The sequence below is a fragment of the Pezoporus flaviventris genome, unplaced genomic scaffold (assembly GCF_033815535.1).
Source record: "Pezoporus flaviventris isolate CSIRO_AGI_PZ_B2104156 unplaced genomic scaffold, CSIRO_AGI_Pfla_v1 ptg000257l, whole genome shotgun sequence".
NCBI lineage: Eukaryota > Metazoa > Chordata > Aves > Psittaciformes > Psittacidae > Pezoporus > Pezoporus flaviventris.
The window spans coordinates 215,315-235,659 of NW_026892804.1; the positions used below are offsets into that span (position 1 = coordinate 215,315).

Here is a 20,345-nt window from a genome sequence, read left to right on the forward strand (position 1 = left end):
GGATGAGGATGAGGATGGGGATGAGGTGGGGATGGGGATGAGAATGAGGATGGGGTGGGGATGGGGATGAGAATGGGGATGGGGTGGGGATGAGAATGGGGATGGGGTGGGGATGAGAATGGGGATGGGGTGGGGATGGGGATGGGGATGAGGATGAGGTTGGGGTGGGGATGGGGATGAGTATGGGGATGGGAATGGGGATGAGCAGGCTTCAATCCAATACAGGATTGAAAGGAGGAAGTGAAAACAGAGATTTGGTGGGCATGGGAAGGAGGAGTAAGTGAGAGAAGGAAAGAGCTGGGGTGGAGTGGAGCTGGGGAAGGCTGCAGAGCTCTCCCCATCCATCCCCCAAACCAGGGTCCACGCAGACCCACTCTGGGATGCCCCTGTCACCATGCCCTGATCCCAGCTACAGCGCTCCCCTCCGTGCCCATCCGCTGTCCCCAGGGCTGGGGAGGGTCACACAGGGAGAGCAGTGGGAAGCCACATGAGTGTCATAATTACCAAGCAGACCTGTGGTCACTGGCATGTCCCTGGCTGTCCTACCACAGCACTGGCCTGGGCTTGCCTCCAGCCCAGCCCAGCACCTTCCCTTCTCCTCCAGGCACTGCAGAGATGGGCTGAGAAAGAGCTGAACTGAAACGTTTCTGCAACCAGAGCCCCTCACCACAAACCCAGCTCTGGGACCCCATAGAACCAGCTCATCTCCAGCCTGTGCCATGAGCAGGTCAATGCCTCTTGTGCTGCAGGATGAGGGCCAGCAGCCAAAAAGAAACCCAAAGCATTTAACAAAGTAGAGCCTCTCCTTACTCTGTTTTAAGCCTGAATTGAACTCGCAGGACTGAACCCGGCTCTGGAGCCAGGAATTGCAGCTCCCCTGCCTTGTCCTACCTGTGGCCACAGCATCAGCCATTCCCCTGCAATGTGTCACTTGGACCAACACAGAGCTGCCTCTCCAGCCGCTCCTCGCGTGCCTGCTGAGGATCAAATCCTGCTGAGCCACTGCCCCACAGCTCTCTGCATCCCGCAGCCTGGCTCTTGCTTAACCTGAATCATTTCGATTCCTTGGGGCAAATGCTGATTCCTTGTTTATGCTTCATGCATTGCCCAGACTGAATAAACAGCAATTACTTATGGGAGCTTGATAAATCTATTACTCTGCACACACACGCTGAGGCAATAGCCCTAAAAGGTGATTTTCCCGATGGCAGGAATAAATCTCCATGTACCAAGGGAAGGGTTACAACACTCCCTAGGTTTGTCTCCCAAAATGCACCCTGTGATGGTTTAAGTCCCTCTGTGCCCATCCCCAAACCTCAACCTACAAAGCAACCACACTTGCCAACTCAACGCCACGCATTGCTTTGGTCCAGACATGTCCAGAATGGGAGATGCTGGGACCATTCAGCGTCTTTGGATGGGGAGGACTTCACCCAAATGGATCAGCAGAGAAGCTGGACCAGGCTGCAAGGACACAGGCAGCAACTCTGGGGGAGCAGGAGGACACAGCAGCGCAGCTGGAGGTGACTGGAGCCTCCCTCACACCCTCCAGAGCCTTCTCCACCTTGTTGCCACCCTCCTCTTGTCCCCGTCCTTCCTGAGCTTGTTTTTGCTGCGTGGCCAAGAAGGCCGGCGCCGAATGGCAAAGCCTGATTTTGGAGAGCAGCCCATTCCACACTGAACCAAATACCTGGTCGAGGAGGAGCATCGAGAACATCAGCAGGAAGGGAAGAAACGTCCTGACTCAGCACGGCCTCTCCCATAGGGCAGGGAAGACAGCAAGGGAGAGAAACATGCAGCAAGGCTTTGGCTGCCACCGTGTCCAGCAGCCTTCCCTTCCCCATCCTTGAGAAGACAGCTTGGGCTGATGGGTTTCTGCAGCTGTATCATGTCAGCATCAAGCTGTTGGCCATAGCCATGAAGTAATGCCCTGGCTAGACTGGAATTAGGGTGCCCGTGGAATCCCCCTGGATCACATCTCTCCCTCTGTGGGACAAGAGGAGCTTCAGCCTTGGCATTTAGAAAGGCTGAAGCAGGTTAATGCTCTCTGCAAGCTCTTCCCACACATCCTCACCTGTGCCAGCAGAGATGACCACTTCAAACACCTTCCTTAGAGGTATTGCAAATGATACCCATCCTGCTGGAAGGAGCAGGACTTTGAAAAGCCTTGCTCATCTCCGAGTAGAGCGGTACCAGTGCTCCCACTGAAAAATGGCTTTTCACCCTCCATTCCCAAGCATTAAAGACAGCTTTAACCCTAAACCATCATCCTTCTGTGTCTTTCTAGGGCAGAACCTCCAGCATCTGATCATAGAATCATGGAATGGTTTGTGTTGGAAGGGACCTTAAAGCTTTTCCAGCTCCAACCCCCTGCCACGGGCAAGGACCCCTTCCACTAGAGCAGGGTGCTCCAAGCCCCTGTGTCCAACCTGGCCTTGAACACTGCCAGGGATGGGGCAGCCACAGCTTCTCTGGGCACCCTGTGCCAGCGCCTCAGCACCCTCACAGGGAAGAGCTTCTCCCTTATCTCCAACCTGAACTCCCCCTGTTCCAGTCTGAAGCCATCACCCCTTGTCCCATCGCTCCAGCCCCTGATGCAGGTCGCTCTCCAGCATCCTTGTAGCCCCCTTCAGCCACAGAAGCTGCTCTAAGGTCTCCGTGTAGCTTCTCTGCTCCAGCCTAAACAGCCCCAATGTTCTCAGCCCCTGATCATGGTCTCTGGACCTGCACCCAACAGCTCCACATCCTTCTTATGTTGAGGACACCAGACAGGATAATAGACAGGATGTGAGGTGTAGTACACAATGCTGGGCAGGAACCGGGACTCAAAAGGCATCAAGAGAAGTGTTACAATTACATCTGGAGAGGTTTTGTGCCATTTTGCACCGGGAGATGCCATTTCAGCCAAACTGGGCTGGATCCTGTGTTAGACATCCATTTCAAGGGGTGGGGAGGGAAAGGAGAAGAGGAAGAATGGATACCTACAAGAGAAAGGAGCAGGAGTGATGCTGGGGCAGATGTGGCTGCAGATGCAGTGACCAGCAGTGCTTTCCCTGCGGCAGAGCTTCCTGGCATCTTCCAACATCTTATCCTGCACCATCCCACCCCACTCGGCGCGGGGCTCTGCTCCAGCCGCCAGGAAACGGAACCAGTGCAATTCCACCTCCATCTCCTTCCCTCAGAGGGATCCTTCCCGGGGAGCCATCCCCAGTGCCCTCAGCCCCAGCTGAAGCACAGAACCTGCCAGGTGACCCCATGACCTGATGCTAATCAGGAACACTGATGTGCCTGCAGCCGCAAAGCCACAGGCGAGCAGCCCACGGGGACACGGATGCTCTCACCTCCGCCTGCAGGAGCCCTGGCTTTCACCAGATCCCAGCCATAGGGTTTGGGTTCATCCTGGAAACAACCTGGAAACTCCTGACATGGACATTGAGGGACAGATGTGGTATTCAAATGGGTCATCAGGAGAGGGCTTCCCTGGAAAGGTGTTTGGGGAAGACGGACGTGCCATTGAAGCACACTAGGCTTGAAGAGGTTAACCCCGCTGGAAGGGGTCATCTTCCTTCTGAAGGCCCTCTGAAGACAAAACCTACTGCCCCATCTGACACGTTTCTTGTTGAAGCAGGTCTGTGCCACTGCACTTGGCAGGGAAATTCCCAGTTGGTCTGGGGCAGAACCACACCATCAAGCAGCAGCTTTCCCATGCAGCTGGAATTCCAGATTCCAGCCAGGGACAACCATCTCCTTCCCTGAGAACACCACGATGCCCAAAGGAGGCAGAAGTGGGAGTTCTTCTGTCCTGACTTTTCACATGAGACCGAGCAGGAAAATGCCTTCAAGAGCCATGTCCAGCACTGATTTCCAGCGAGGTCCAAGCAGGTATTTAAGGGTGTGTTCCCTGTGTTTTCATTAGAAGATAGTGGGGTTTGGTGTCTCCAATGCCAGCTTTTAAAGGGCTCTCGAGGAGTGGGAATGGAACAGTCAAAGATGGACTCGGACACTTCTGAACTCCAGCTTGGTGTCTGGAGGCTCCGAAGGTCTCTGCTGTTGCCAGACCAAACGACTGAGGAGCCTCAGGACTCCTGCTCCCCACACCCGGGGGTCTCAAAAGCAGATCCACCATCCCTAAACCACCCAGAGCATCAAACCCGCCCGCGATGCGCCCGTGTGCTCAGAGGCAGACCACGACCACCGCTCCCAGCCTCAGCCAGCGCAGACGCTGTGATTTCAAACGCATCCCTGCCAAAAGCACCGGTAACAAGCCCCGAAATCGCGGCTCCTCACTGCACATGGAGGCTGGACAGCAGCCAGGGGCTGAGCTCAGGCTCCAGGTGCCAAGCAGCAGCGAGCAGCCGCGCTCGGAGCCGTCCTGCCCGCACGCCCGCGGCGCCTTGGGGTGCTCTCCTCACCATGTAAGGCTGCGGGAAGCCGGCGCTCGGGGCCCAGCGAATTACGGGCGAGTGATTTGTCGGTGCTGCCTGTGCCCTCACCACACAAACAAGCTCCCGAAGGAAGGAGGGTACAGACAGAGGAGGGGAAGGGAGGAAAAAGAAGCCAACAGGTTGATCTGGATTACATCAACGGTTACACCCTCCTCCGCTTAATGAACATAGGAGAACAGGTGCCTGGAATTCATTAGCCAACCCACGAGCCGAGGAGACGGGAATTACGCCGGCCAAACTCCTCGGCGTGCCACTGCTCTGCTTCCCTGTGCGGCGGCAGCAGCAAAGCTTCATCTCCTCTTCATCCCTCCCTTCCCCTTCCCTCGAGCTGAGCCATGACCAACCCCTGCACAGCCTTCAGCAGCGGCTCCCTCTCCTCCTGGGAGCTGTCAGGGAAAGCAGGAGGCACATCCCCGGATCGCCTGGGCCGCTGCAGCCCCAATGGCTTGGCCAGCAATGGCTACAGGGACGGTGGATACAGATGCTCCTCTTACTCCTCCTTCTCCATCGATGGGAGACTTCTGGCCCCCGTGCACCTCGACATCGACACGGACTTCCAAGCCATGCGGCAGCAGGAGAAAGAGGACATCAAGTCGCTCAACAACCAGTTTGTGACCCTCATTGAGAAGGTAAGGTGAGCTACTGGGGACCACGGCGCAACCCAGGGACCAGGGTGGTGGGGGGGAAGCAGACACTAACCAGTCTCTCATGAGACTTAGCCAGGCCTTCAGCTAAGTATTGCCAGGCTCTGAATATCACCCTAATTGACTAATTAGCTATTCCTTCAGTGCTATCTGCTTTACCAAGGGCCAGCATCATCTCCTGGTGAAGGGGCGCCAGCAGCATCCCCTTTGCTGCACCCATCACCCTGAGGGTCCCTGGAGAGCTCTGCCCTCAGGGTCCCAACCCTGCCTAAGCACCAGCCCCAGGGCCACGGAGCAGGCCTTGGCTCCCAGAGTGGCCAAACAGCCACGGGCAGTGATGCTGATGAAGGGCTCAAGAGAGGTGGAACCTCACCCCCAAAGCAAGGCGGCTGCACAAGGGAGAACCCTCCCCACCAGCTCCCTGCTCTGTGGCTCCTCAGCCAGGAAAGTGCCACTTTCATCTCTGCAGATGCATGAGGAGGCAGAAGGGTTTCTCCGAGGAGAACAGCTCATCGAGCCGAGGCAGGTTCGTGCAGAGCCCTGGTGCTCTGTAAACAGATGGTAATCTCCCGGCAGGATTGCTTCACTGCGCCCCACAACGCGGGCCCTCGGTGCCAAGCTGCCATGCCTTGCCTTCCCTTTTATATGGCTTGGGTTTACCTCGTGGAGGACCTGAATTCACACTGGGCCGGGGGGAGCATCTCCACCAGCATCTCCCCACAGTGAGCTAGCCATGGCTCCGTGTGCGCAGAGAGGGTACCAGGCGGCTGCCTCTGTATGGAGGGGCACGGCAGCCCCCTGGTTGTGTTGTACGTGCTGCAGGGCTGGTCCTTTGGCTCTCCAGAGCAGGGCTTGTGTGGATGTTAACCCTGCTCAGAAACCAGCCCTCAGCAGAAAGGACAGGGGTAGGGGCATGGCACAACCTGTACATGAGGCAGACCACAGGCACGAGCCTGTCCCGTGCAAATAGGGATGGAAGGAGGGAGAGAGCCTCCAGCTTCCCTGATAAACCCGGTCTGATGGCCTGCAGTAAGCGTGCATCACAGAGCATGATGGACAGAAGATGCTAACACTCCACCTCAGCTGGGTGGCTTTGATTTTAGGGCTGGCAGCTCCTGCTGGCAGCTTGGAAGGCTGTAGCTTCAAGGGGTACATCAAGAGGTAAACTCCAGCCTTCTGCCTCAGGCCCTCATTCCAGAGGAAAGGAATGGCACTTCCTCCTCGAAGACAATGTGTCTTTGGAATTAGATGGTCCTCAGGTCACTGACCTCACACTGACTTTGGGAGTTTGCTGCTGATGGTTTTCCAGCAGGATGCTCCAGACCTCCTGGTGTTTATTTCCCATCTGGATACGTGCAGGTAGAAGACAAGGAAAAGCCAAGTCACGGAGCCCCTGTTTGAAGCCCTGAGCAGCACAGAGGCTCTGAGGACCAAGCTCTGGTCACTATTTCTATACTCAGGCATCCCTTTCCAGGCAATGAGGCGAGGTCTGGGTGATTCTGCTGCTGCAAAGCTCCTGTCAGAAGACTCTGCAAGGATAAGAGGGATGCTGTATAAGAAGCCAAGATGTAACAGCCCTGTGGATGTGCAAGGTGTGGCGACAAGAAAGAGACTGAAGAGTCTGGGGAGGGAGAAAAAGAGCAGCCAAGGAATTAGGAGCAAGGTCAGGACCTCAGACTTCATTTGAGGGTCAAAGATGGACTTGGAACAACAGCCAAGGCATTCACTTACCAGCCCAACAGGGAAGCTGTTCCCTACAGCCAACCCTCCAGGTTGACCCCAGCCCCACAAGATGCTGCAGATGGAGAGAAGAAATGGCCCAATTGGCTCCTGGTAGCCCTGGAGACCGCTTACTTGTGCCACTTGTGATGCCCCTTCCTGGCTTCCCTGCAGCATCCTTCCCTGGCTCCCAGCCTCGGGCATGCACACAGAGCGTGCCAGGACAAAGCAGGCAGCCAGCAGACTGGACTGCTGGTGGGATGCCTCAGGATATCAGGAAGAAAGGACTAGATCTCTAACAGCAAGACCTGGAAGATCCCAACACTCGCATCCCTTTCAGCTGCAAACTGACTGAGCATCAGAGAGCTCGTGCTCTGCTTGGCTGCTCTCTGCTCCTGCTTCCCTCTCTGTTCAACCAGAAGATCCTAAGGTCCTTTGAGCCCCAACCATTGCATGAGTTTGCTGCCTCCCACCCTGTGCATCTGTGCAGTGTCAGCAGCTGGGAACGCTGCCTCTTCAGTGCACTTTGTGCCACGGGTTAAAGGGAAAGCAGAAGGTCCAGGCCTGATAGCATCTGCACCCCATTGCTCACCACACAGACACAGCATCCCCATTGAATCACCTCCGTGACAGGGGAGGAAGCTGTTGGAGGCAAGGCCCAGTGAGCAGCCAGAACGTGAGTGAAGGAGCTCAGCTCTGTTGAGAGCATTACGAGAGAGAGGTAGCAATTAGATAATGAATTGAAGTTAGTCAGGAGCTTTGAAGATGAAAACTGTTAAACCCTGAGCATCCCTGCTCAGGTGGTGAGCGTTGCGAGCAAGAGTGCCAGCTTCATCAGACGGTGGCTGGATGAGGACCCGGTGGATCCTCTCTCAGACAGGCACACGCAGACCTCACGTGGAGTCTGTAATTAGGTTGCTTATTCTCTGCAGTTCCCATAGGCCTTGTCTCTGGTGCTTTGCAATACAAACCTGGGCTCTGATTCATGGCTCAAGCTTCACCACGGTGTAATCCGGCACATTGGAGAGGAGCTCTCTTGGCTTGGGCAACTCCGAGGTAGGAAATGTGACTTTCATTCGCCCTGGACATCAGTGCATGACCTGGAGTGGATTTTCAGCCTTTGCTTCAGCATGTTCAAGGCAAAGCGGACTGTCACTGAACAGGTCTTATTTTTCAGTGATTTAATAGAAGGTGCTCGTTCATGTTGATGCAAACATGTTCTGTCAAGAAATCCAGGAGGAGGTGTTGTGTAAAACCCCTTAAAGTCCCCAGAACCTCATCCTCAGACCTCATTTTCTCATTCTCACCCAGATTCCCTGCTGATTCACTACTCTGAAAGTCTCCAGATCAATATCTCCTGCCCAGCCAGGAGCTTTGATTTTGGCTGTTGGTGTTACTAATATCTCCGAACCCTCTCCTGTAGGTCCAGTGCTTGGAGCAACAGAACAAGGTCCTGACGACAAGGTGGAACTTCCTGAAGGATCAAGACAATTCCCACTCGGAGTCAGACATCAAGGCCATCTACGATCAGTACATGAGCAAGATGAATCACGAGATGAAGGCGCTCACCTATGAGCAGGAAAACCTGGAGTCAGAGCTGACAAAGGTCCTGAGCACCATGGATAACTTCCGGAGCAAGTAGGTGTCTCCCAGCTGGGTATTACGGGGGAGGGGGGGAATGTGCTTTAAAGGTTTTGGTGGGCACAGAGTGTGGGATTAACTTAACCCAGCCTCTCATTCCCAGCAAGCGATCCCTAGCTTGGTGTGCACAGCAGTGTGCATCCAAGCCAGCATCCCACCCCCTTCCCAGTTAACCAGAGATGAAGGAAAGCCCCTAAAAAGCACAGTACCAACGAGTGCAAGGCATGAGGAATGCCTTAGGCCAGGAGCAGTGTTATCAGGAATGACAGCCTCTGAAACACAGAAATGGTTCTTTCCCTACTGTTAGCACAAAGCAGGACTTTTCCCCCAAATGGTTTTATGGATCTATGCTATTTAGTGCTCACAAACATCCCATCCTTCCCCCTTCGCCCCATCACGCTGACAGCAAAACCCTCCTTTGACCAAACAGTCAGACTTCAGCCCAGAAAACCTCTTGACACATTGAGGCAGCCGGAGGTTGAGTGGAGCATCAGCTGCCATGTGCTTATCACCGCTCTGCCAAGAGCCTGGAGATGCTCAGATAAGAGCACTTGAGATGTGCCCTGCCTCATTCACCAGCACAATGCTTTTCTTATTATCACTGCCATTTGCATACCACAGATGAATCCACAATGAGAGACTTTCCCCTCCAGTTCCACCCATCTGCCTACACAGGAGCTCTGGAGTCTTCCACGTTCAGGTGGGGCAGAGCCATGGATGGGCAATGTCAAAGCAGGATGGTTTGGACAGTGAGGCAGGGACAGGCATCACTGTAGGAATAATCCAACCCCCTTCCTGCTGTACAAAGTGATGCAGAAATACTCACGGTGCCCTCCCCTGAGAGTTTAGGCCAAGGATTTAAAGCCCTTTGCAGACTTTGATTAAACTCAATGTGCTGCAAGTGAGGGGAAGGACCAATACGTCCACTTTACAGATGGATTGACGGAGACAAAGCAGTTAAATGTCTCGAGTTCACAGATCCAGCTGCTGGTGGAGCAGCAATTGGAACTGTTCCTTTAACCTTATGCTGAAATCATTATGTTCAGCATCCTTCAAGAAGTGATGCGCTCACACCCAGGTGCCAAGAAATACCTAAATCCCTCATGGTGGCTGGCTGGCTGGCTGCTCTTTGTTTGGATGTTGGTTTTGCTGCAAGACTTGGGCTCGCTGTTGTTTGCTTTGCTGACTGGTCCCAACCCTGAGCTTGGACCCAAGCCACGACAGGGATTGTGCCATTTACTCCCTGCCCTAAAAAGGCTTAGACTTGGTCTTCCTTGCACTTCCCTAAGGAAGTAACTGCTCTGTGGCCCTGCACTTGGTTTATTCCCTGGAAAAGCCAGACAGGAAAATGGTTGGGCTGGTGGAGAAATGACGGATCAGTCACTGTCCTTTAAGGATAAAGGTGCTTACACAAAGAGGCGGTGGGTCTGCCCCTTCCCTTTGAATTCCTTGCAGTTACCACTCGGTTGGACAATGGGATAAGACACGATAGGGATGCTCCATCCCTCGAAGTTAATAAAAGAGGCTGACTCAAGGAACAGAACCCAGCAGATAAGGACGCAGCATGTGCCATATTAGACAGCAGAGAATCCACAATGGCTTACGACCGGCCCAGCTATCGGTCTGGAGAAGCATTCCCGCTTTTGGGACATGGGAAAAGAGTGCTCGGGAATGACCCTGCTCCTCAAAGCCCTTCATTTGTGGAGCCTTCCCTTTTGCTTCCTCCCATGCAGGAGCTGCCGGGGGGGACCTAAGGTAAAGGGGTAAATCCCACCTTGTCCCTGGGTGCTGGGGCACCTAACTCAGCGGGTCCCTGTGACTGTGATACCTGCTCCCAGCAGGCAGTGATTCAGAGGAGAGCGCTGCTGGTGCTGAGCTCCTCCAGGCAGGCGTCCAGCCCCGTCCCAGCCCAGCCCGGCTCTGTTGAGTCCTGCTCCCGAAGCCTCAGCCCAGTTGTTTTTCTGGAGCAAATGGTCTGCTTAAACCATGCAAATTTTGGAGGCTCCCAGCTCCTCCGAGGGTTTCTTTTCCCAAGGGAAAGTTGTCGATGGGGAGGAAAAACTCCGTGACTCCAGTGGGAAAGGAAACTGGGGATGTTCTCACCCAAGCTGCGGAGCTCCCGAAGGAACGCTCCATGACCACTCCAGCAGGCTCCTGCCCAGCAGATGCCTCCAGATGTGAAATGGGCCTCTCGGTGCCCCTCTGCAGGCCCTCGTTCATCTTCTCTCCCCAGGGGCTGCTTTCCAAAGCCCACCCAGGAGATGGAGCGAGCTGGGATGCGTGCAGCTCCTTCCAAACCAGGTTGCCACTGGGAGCAATTCCAAACGCAGAGAGGAAGGAGAGGGGAGAGGAAAGTGGGTTGGAGGCTGCACATGGTCAATACCCCTGCTTCTTTAGGGAGTCAAGCTAAAACTCAGATCCTGAATGGACCTGCATACGCATGACTGCCCAGAGATGCACACCTGCACACGTGTGGGAGCTCAACGCGTGTGATTCGCACACGCAAAGACCCACCTGAATGAGAAGCAGGGAACTGGTGCCTCTGGTGTGGCACTGGGGAGACACTGGGGCACACAGACATTGAAGGGTCCGTGTCTCAGACCCAGGGGTTGCGCTGGTCAGACCTTGGACATGAAGACCAGACAGAACCCCTCAACTTAAAGGTGGTTTCCAGCTACTTCCTGCCCCATTTCCTCATTCCACAAGGGGAAAACTGCCTTCATTTCATGCCACGAGGCTCAGATCCACATCCCACCGCTGAAGCTTCACCCTGAAGTCGTCTTGAAGGCACACACAGAGAGGAACACAGCCTGCTTGAGAGCTGCTTCCCCTCTGCTTTTGCTTCCCTGCCCTACGGATGGCCCCCAAGGCGCCCAGACGCCCGTCTCAGGTGCACCAATGGAGATGGGATGGATTTAATCCTTATGCTCCATCCCCATGTGAGTCAGGGCCCGGCCGCCGGGTCCCTCCGGAGCCGGAGCCGTGCGGGGAGCGTGTTTGGCTGGCTGGGCTTGCTCCCTTTCAGGCAGGAGCTGTGTTTGTCCGACGCACAGGATGATGTCAGTGCCCAGCAATGCGGGAGGCTGCTCCGGCAGGCTGGGACGCACCGGGATTGGGCTGAGGTGCAGTGAGGATGAAGGGCAAGTGGCAGGCTGTAATTAAGCTGGGTACGGAGCTGCTCACATTCCGGCTCGGAGCAGGGAAACCAGACAGGTAAATCTTGTTGGCCGTGCTCCTGGCTTAGCAAAGCAGGCAAGAGAGAGGCTGGGCTTAACACCAAGGGGGTATGTGCTCAAGAGGAACCTTAGAAGAGCCTAAGTGTAGAGCCTGTGATTGCCACGTCCCCCCTGTCAAGGATGCAACAGCTCCAGGGAGCTGGTTTTCCTGTTTCAGGTCAGCTCCTGAGCAGGACTTCCCCCCTGCCCTTTGCTGAGGTTCCCTGTGCTGCATTCCCAACACCTTCTCCTCTTTCTGCTCCTCTTTCTCCTAAAGGTTCATACGGCAGTTTGGGAGGAACTGGAATGAACCGAAGAACAGACCATGGCTGTCATTCCATAGTCATTCCCCATTTTCTCACCATCCCCCTGTTAGGAGCTGCCATTTTACCTCGTTCCCAAAGGACTCAGCTTTCCCCAGATCCATTTGGTGACACTGAGAGCTTTCACTCACAGCCTGGAAACTCCACGTGCGCATCAGGCTAAAAGGAGCCTGAGGTCTCATGGAAGAGCCGGGACCTGCCCTGGCCTTGGCCAAAGAGCCAACGCTCCCCAAACATATCCATGGGAGACACCAAACCCCATTGTACATGCTGCCGGATGGCAAAGGAACCAACCTGGTCACCACCAGGCCCCAATGAGACCCTGTGGCTTCCTGGGCAGCACCAGCACTGGCCACACGTTCATCCCAACGCCACCAAGGGTTGGGTATTCCCTACGCTCCCCTCATCCCTGCTGCTGGCCATCAGGAAATGCCCCTGGCCTAGCTCTTTGCTCCCCTGGTCCTACCTTATCAACCCTGTTTGAACCACCTGCGGGCTGGTTCCTCTGATGGATGCTTTGCCCTGTCCCATCCCGGTTTGTTCCCTCCTCTCCATGGGCACTGTTTGCCAGGTCCTGCGCTCTTCACAATTCCCACTCCGTTCGGGATCAGTCATGACACTCACCCAGTATTCCTGCAATTCCCACAGGGCACTTTTCACCCTTGAGAAGACTCCTGGAGCTGGGAAATGAAATGCTGAGGATGCCCCATAGGAACAGGAGGCAGCAGCTTAGGGTGAAAGGTTGCGAGCCTTTAGTCCGGGCTGCAGCCTCACCACAACCCACCCTCTGTCTCCTCTCTCTGTGGCAAAAGTGAGGTAACCTGAGGCTGCTGTGCCCTCAAAGTACAGTAGAATTAAAGCTGCCTCCTCTCTACTCTGGGGCTCCTCAGCCTTAAAGTGCTCGTGGTCCTTCCCCTCTCTCTTGTCCAAGATGCCCACACAAGGACAAGGAGCACAGGGAGGTGGGACATCACAGAAAGCTTTGATAATGCTTTTAGGGGCCAGCGGGACAACCTGAAGCATCGCAGGGCTTTCACCCTGTGCAATTCCTTACTGCTTTTCCCACTCTCCTTAGGTACGAGGATGAAATCCGCCTCTGCAGTGGCATGGAATACACCTTCATGGAGCTCAAAAAGGTCAGTGGCAGGAGGAGCTTCCCATCCAGCCAGGCTTTACACCGGCTCTGTGTAGTCACTGAAGAGCTTGGGGAAGCAACGTGGTCCAGACACAGCTAAGGCAGGCTCTGGACTAAGGCTTTGGACCCCAGGTGTTTGGTGGGGTTAGGAGGGCAGCAGATAGTGAACACAGCACCTCAACAGGAAAGGAACAAGTGAGCCTGGGCCATCGTGGCTCCACAAGAGCCCCACGGCTCGGGATGGAAGCACTTGGGGGTCGGACCATACCCAAACACTGCACTGAGCCCTGGCCACGGTGGGGTCTGCACCCCAGGACCTGCCAAGGCACCACCTCCCCTCCCTGGCCTGTTTTCCCTCCGGGTGACATCACGGGTTGGGAAAGGCTGGGAAGTGATGGATGTGTTTGCTTTTGTTCCCTGCTGCATGGCCGCGCCCTGCAGAAACATCCAGCCCCAGCAGTAGCTGCAGTGGCATCAGCTGGAAGGGGAGGCTTTGTCCGCAGCCTTCCCGTCAGAGCTCGGACCCCAGGGGCAGGAATGCGGCGCGGCAGTAGCAGAGGAAACGCTCCCCATAGATGAGCATCGTGGCTAATTGCAGGTTGTCCCTGGCACACTCCAGGCCAGGCAGGGCAGCATCAGGGCTCTCAATAACCTGGGCTCTTTGTGGTGACCCAAGGCTGAGCGGCTGGGGACCAGCCCTGCCGGCTTCCTTCTCCACCCTGCCCCGCTGAGGCTTCCCCCAAGCACCCACTCAGAGACACTGCAGAGGGAAAGGTCCACAAAGGAGCCTCCTCGCAGAGCAGGAGAGAGGTTTCACAACAAACACACAGGGGGAGAGGTGGGAAAGGCTCCTCACTCCAAGCTCAAGCTGTCCATTAATGCCCTTCCCTCATCCTGTAGGATTTGGATGTGAGCACCTTGCACAGAACGGAGCTGGAGGTTAAACTCAATGGGCTCCAAGAGCTGATGGAACTGAAGAAGACCATCTACGAGCAGGTAAAGCTGCACCTGGGAGGGTGGCCGGGGAGCACACAGGGTGTGTGGTGCTGCAGACAACCATGAGATGCTTAAGGCAGGGGCTCATGAGCGAATCCCCTTCCCTTAGATAACCAGCTCCATTTCAAAGGGGATCAGGATGCCCTCCTGCCCCACAGCTCCAAGACCTCTCCCCTCTAACAGACACAACCCAACACACTCCAGGTCCCCTCAGAGGAGGGGTGTGCAGCCAGGTGTGGTTTCACCAGGGGGAAGGATACAGCCCTTCAGCCCAAGGCAGAGGCTGCAGCGTGCCTCTATCTCCTCAAACAGGGAGAAGCGATTACAGCCACTTACTCAGAGCCTATAGAATGTGGCCAAGCAGGCTCAGCAGTGCTGGGAACACTCATAATTTGTCTGAGTTCTACCAATACAAACAATTCAAACGCTTGGCAGAGGAATATTCGCATTCCTCGTGTGGAAACTGAGGCACGGAGAGGCCCCAGGACCTGCATCCCTGCTTCCTGAAAGGAAAATCCCTCTGCTCTCTCCTCTCCATAGCTTTGTTTTCAGGTCGTTTGCTCCCCTGTGCCTGTTGATGGGACTGACATCAATGTACAGGCACACACTGGAAGGGCAAAAAAGAGAAGCCCTTCTGAGCAGCCTTGCCCACAGCGTGTTGGTAGGAACCCCATTAAGAACCCACCAGGTTCTCTTCTTCCCCTGCCAGAGGATGCTCAATACTTGCAATAAACGTGCATCTTCTCATACACTACTGACGTGCTCCGGGATTAACAAAGAGGCTCAAGGATTGAACACCAGTGGGGAAGTCTCCCCTCATCCTGCTCCTGGGAAGAGTGAGGGGGTATTTCCCTGTTATTCATGAATCACCGTGTCAGGGTGCCCTTTGTTTCCCCAGCCAGGGGAAGGCCAGGTAAGCAAGGAATACAAATACCTCTGTTGAAGATCAGAGCCCTCGGCACAAAAGGGAAGAACAAACCCATTAAGATGAAAGGGAAGAGCTGAGCAGGGAGCCGGGCCGCTCCCTTTCAACCCTGTGCACATCAGAAGCACTGCAGAGATAACAGGGACATCGCTGCCGGGTGCCTGTGTCCCCGCTCTGCTCAACAGCCAGTCACGTCTTGCCTGGATACAAACCACCCAGGAGGGCAGGGATTAAGGGTCCTTTCCAGGTTCACTGAGGGCAGTCTGCATTCAGCATTGTTTGGCTCCAGCTATCAAGAGCAAATACCCCTGTCAGTGATGCTGCAGCTTGTGCGTGCACATTCCTGCCTCCCCCGTGCTGGGTCGAGCTCCCCCAGCACACGCGAGCAGCTCTGGGCAGTGGAATAGGTTTGCTAGTGATGGATGGGCTCAGAGCAGGGTCCTCATTGCCCCTGCTCTAACAAGACACAAAGCAGACTCTAACAACACAAGCGGCAGGCACAGCCTCGCAGACAGAGCCATAGAACCATGGAATAGTTAGGGTTGGAAAGGACCTTAAGATCATCCAGTTCCAACCCCCCTGCCATGGGCAGGGATACCTCACACTAAACCATGCCACCCAAACATATAGTATATATAGATATATATTATATACATATATTATATATTATTTATTATAATATTATACATTATATAAGATACTCGAGCAGAACTGAGCAAAGGCACCTTTCCAGCAGCACCAGCCTGCAGTGATTCACACTGCCCTAGCTCTTGCCCAAGACACAGTGCCCACTCCCTGAGCACTGGCAGATACTGCAGCACGATCACCCCCCTGCTCTGCTGAGCCCCCACTTGAAGCACTAGGTGCAGTTCTGGTGTCCTCAACATAAGGACATGGAGCTGTTGGAGCAACAAGGGGGATGCAAACCAACATCCTCCTCTTAAGAGCAGGCCACGGGGATGCTCAGGGGTTGGAGCAGCTCCCATAGGAGCCAGGCTGAGAACATTGGGGCTGGAGCAGAGAAGCTGCGTGGGGACCTCAGAGCAGCTTCCAGTGGCTGAAGGGGGCTATGAGGATGCTGGAGAGGGACCTGCATCAGGGGCTGGAACGATGGGACAAGGGGTTGATGGGTTCAGACTGGAACAGGGGGAGTTCAGGTTGGAGATAAGGCAGAAGCTCTTCCCTGTGAGGGTTCTGGGACACTGGAATGGGTTGAATGGAGAAGATTTGGATGCCCATCCCTGGCCAGGTTGGACACAGGGACTTGGAGCAAGCTGCTCCAGTGGAAGGGGTCCCTGACCGTGGCAGAGATTGGAGCTGGATGATCTTAAAGTCCCTTCCAACCCAAAGCATTCCATGATTCCATCAGTTCAATTACCCTGCCCTGCATCCAGTACCGATGAGTTTTGTCAGACTCTTTAACAGGTTGTACCCAAAGGTCCCAAACCTGAGTCTGGGTTCCCTGGATGAAGCAACAGCAGCTTCCAAAGCCTGGGAATCTCCCCCCCTCCACACTGCATATGGAGGATGCTTTCCCAAGCTACACAGAGCAGCTCAGTCAGGGTCCAGCTCTCTCCTGCTCACTGTGTTGGCTACCTGGCATCTCAGCCCCATTCTCTCTTTGCTATTCAGGAACTGGAGGAGCTGCTGACAGAAATCAAGGACATCTCTGTTGTCCTGGGAATTGACAACGCGTGCAAGCTGGACCTGAGCAGGATTGTGGAAGAAGTGAGGGCCCAGTATGAGGCTCTGGCTCTTCGGAGCTGGGAGGAGGCTGAAGCACTCACCAGGAGAAAGGTATCTGGCTCCTTATCTGATGGGTACTGGGGAGAGGTGAGGAGAGAAGAGGGAGGGAGAGCAGCCTCGAAACTACAGGGATCAGCAAGCTGTGGAGGGACAGAGCAAAGCTGGGTTGGAGGGAGGGACCCGGTGCTCATCCAGACCAACTCCTCCTCACTCGGGTGTGTAAATTGGCAGTTTCATTGCTCTGGGCTGCCCATGCTGTCAGTGGGAAAAGGCAGGGACATCTCCCAGTGGCAGCTTGTCCCACCTAAGATGCAAATGACATTCCAGTGATGCCTCCTCCAAACAGAGCAGGAATGTGATTAACCCTAATAAGAGACAGTGTGTGCGACCTGGCCCAGCTCCAGCCAGAACAGGAGAGAACAGCCCCACATCTTTCCCAAACCCCATTGGGTGCTTCTCCGTATGAGCAGTGGGAACCTTGCAGACCCCTTTGGTAGAGCACAGGAGATAACCCCCCCCCCATTCCAAAACACCTGCAGCTGAACGAAGGCAGCATCCAGTCAGGCACCTACGGGGGTCACCTCCTGGACAGCCGCCGGGAGATCGCAGACCTGAACATCCAGATCCAGAAGCTGAGGTCCTGCATCGTGTCCCAAAAGAGCCAGGTATGGCCTGGGCTGGGTGACAGGACTGGTGCACAGGTCAAACTCCAACACACCTAACACTTCCCAACCCTTTCCTTCACGGAACCAGTGCCTTTACTTAGAGGAGCACATCAAAGAAGCGGGAGAGCATGGCGAGATGGCCCTCAAGGATGCCAAAGCCAAACTGGTCAAGCTAGAAGAAGCCCTACAGAAGAGCAAGGAGGACATGGCTCATCTGGTGAAGGAGTATCAGGAGCTGATGAACATCAAGCTAGCACTGGATGTGGAGATCCTAACTTACAGGAAGCTGATGGAAGGGGAGGAGAGCAGGTAAGCTGGGCTTCTTTGTGCCTGAGGAGAGGAAGGGATGCACCCAAACACGTAGGGAGAAAGCAGCCATCCCAAGCTTTGAGGCTGGTATTGAAGGTTTGATCAACAAAAGAACAAATCCCAGCAGTCCCCATAGAGTTCAGCCCTATTCCTGGCCCTAAAGTTTTTCTTAGACCCCCCCCACACACACACTGGAGGGTCCCAGCACCTCTCTACATGGTGCTTTGCCCAGATGCAGCTGAGTGACACCTAAGGCTCACGGGGGCCACACTCCCATCCTCTTTACCTCTGTGGCACTGTCAATGTGTCCTCACACTCTGTCCTTGCATTCACAGCATGGAGCAACCGATACCCACAGTCATCAGCAGCGTCCACTCCAGACCAAAGCACCGTAAGTGGTTTTATCCCCACAGCCTGGGAAAGCCGAGGGGGGATGAAAGGTTTCTGACCCCTCTCTTCCTTTCCCCCCCCTCCACCCCCCTGCAGTCTCTGCCAGCACCCTGAGAAACTCCAAGCTCTTTGCAAGAAAAGCAGGCAGCACCAACGGGGAGATGAAGGCAAACGGAGGCAGCCCAAAGGCGCTGCCCCCCAGAAGCCACAGTGACGACCCAGTGACACCAGAAGCTGTCTCCAGCGGTGCCCAGCCAAAGCTCAGCTCCCTGCCCACCGAGGAGTGCTCCTAGGAGAACCAGAGCCCCCGCATTACCACAGCACCCACCGGCACCTGGAGCCCCACGAGGCCAAAGCACTTTCTCCTGAACTCAAGCCAACAGCCGAGGGGCAGAGGATGGGAATCCACCCCAAGCTGCCTCCACTGTCTTCCCAACACCCCAGTTCACATCTCTGTTACCTACACGCAGAAACCAAGCCAGGATTTGAAAGACTCCCCCATTCAGACACTCCCACCGCCATCCTCCTCTCCAGGTGTGTCACCCCAGAGGATCTGCACTCACAGCCTTTGGGATGTGCCTATCGGACACTTGGCAGGAGGGGGAAGTATTCTCACAGCAGCTTGTAACCCAGCCGCCACCAGCCCAGCCATTCTACCAGCATCCCTAAATCCTTCTGCCTGCTCCAGCCCTGCCCTGTGTGTGTCTGAGGTGTTCAGGGAGGTGGCTTTCAGAGGAAGGCAGCTTTGGGCTTTCCCCATCAGCTGATGGGGAGATGCAGGCGAACAGCCTGAGCCATGGGTATGTGATACTTGGATTTGCAGAATTGGTGACAAACACGCTGGTTGCACTGAGGGATGCTTGGCCGCAGCATTTAAGTGGTTATACTGCCTTTGGGGTGGCCTCTCACTCCTCCCCATGCCACCAAAGCTAAAGCTCCTCGAACCTTTTAGTTTCATAAGACACCTCTCTCTAACAGCATCTCCCCCTGTCTCACAGCAATGCACTCCACACACAGTGGGGGTAGGTCCTAGAAACAAGGGCATTGGCTCCCATTTAACTACAACAAGCAGGACTTGGCTTTGTAGTTACTGAACTCACACAGGAGCTCGTCCCTTACCTGCCTGACACCGGTCATGCCACACCACAGCTACTAGAGCCAGCTCTGTGGGTGCCACGTCCCCTGTGAGCACAGCAGGGGGGATGCTCCGGCCTCAGACACACATTCCCATCACCCTCTTGCACATCCACACCATGCCCTGCCCCGTCCTGCTTCGGGATGCACTGTCCTGCTTTGGGAGGCCAGGCTCTGGCCCCAGCCACTGCCAGCAGCACCACTCCAGTCCCCAGCTCTGAGCTCCCAGGCAGTTGCCAACAGCCTCTTGGCACGTCTCCGTTGAGCGCATCGCAGTGATTGCACGTTGCTGCAGGACAGATGCCTCTGCAGCACCCCTGTACCCACAGCACGGGGCCATGGCTGGTACAATAAACAGAGTGTCACACACAACCCACTGCACTGGTGGTGTCCTAATTTCTTCCTACATCCCATGTGAAAGAGCAGCTCCTTCCCCAGTCTCAGCTGAGGGCTCTGGCTAAACTCTGCACCAAAATCACTGAATCACGGAATGGTTTGGGGGGGAAAAGGACCTTACAGCTCACCCAATTCCAAGGGGCTACAAGAAACCCGGACAGGGGCTTTGGACAAGGGCCTGTAGGGACAGGCCAAGGGGAATGGCTTGAACCTGCCCGAGGGCAGACTGAGATGAGCTCTTAGGCAGAAGCTCTTCCCTGGGAGGGAGCTGAGGCGCTGGCACAGGGTGCCCAGAGAAGCTGTGGCTGCCCCAGCCCTGGCAGTGTTCAAGGCCAGGCTGGATGGGGCTTGGAGCACCCTGCTCCAGTGGAAGGGGTCCCTGCCCATAGCAGGGGATTGGAGCTGGTCCCTTCCAACACAAACCATTTCATGATTCTATGACTTATGGGAGATCCAAAACAGTCAAAGCCCTCAAGGACCCAGGATGGGGAGCATCTTTCTCCGCTCTGTTTGCTAGCCACACATTAAACCTGATTTCTCACTGGACAAGGGGAGCAGTGATGGAGCAGTGATTGATGGAGCAGTGATTGAGCAGTGATAGAGCAGTGACTGAGCAGTGATGGAGCAGTGATGGAGCAGTGATTGATTGAGCAGTGACTGAG

General features: G+C 55.1%; 1 protein-coding gene across 1 annotated transcript; it reads left to right on the forward strand.

The window, feature by feature from the left end:
- The first annotated feature begins 4,392 nt into the window (after window positions 1-4,392).
- On the forward strand, window positions 4,393-19,126 carry KRT80 (keratin 80). Its single transcript, XM_061442947.1, has 9 exons — window positions 4,393-5,074; window positions 8,232-8,446; window positions 13,063-13,123; window positions 14,023-14,118; window positions 16,676-16,840; window positions 17,329-17,454; window positions 17,543-17,763; window positions 18,099-18,154; window positions 18,250-19,126. The coding sequence occupies exons 1-9, from the start codon at window positions 4,781-4,783 to the stop codon at window positions 18,444-18,446; spliced, it is 1,431 nt and encodes a 476-aa protein (XP_061298931.1). The 5' UTR covers window positions 4,393-4,780; the 3' UTR covers window positions 18,447-19,126.
- Window positions 19,127-20,345: the final 1,219 nt, after the last annotated feature.

Bases quoted from the DNA above. Each gene is read 5' to 3' on its own strand.
- KRT80 (XM_061442947.1), top strand. From the start codon at position 4,781: ATGACCAACCCCTGCACAGCCTTCAGCAGCGGCTCCCTCTCCTCCTGG. The intron at 14,119-16,675 runs GTAAAGCTGCAC...TTTGCTATTCAG, and splicing joins AGAAGACCATCTACGAGCAG to GAACTGGAGGAGCTGCTGAC. The intron at 17,764-18,098 runs GTAAGCTGGGCT...TTGCATTCACAG, and splicing joins ATGGAAGGGGAGGAGAGCAG to CATGGAGCAACCGATACCCA.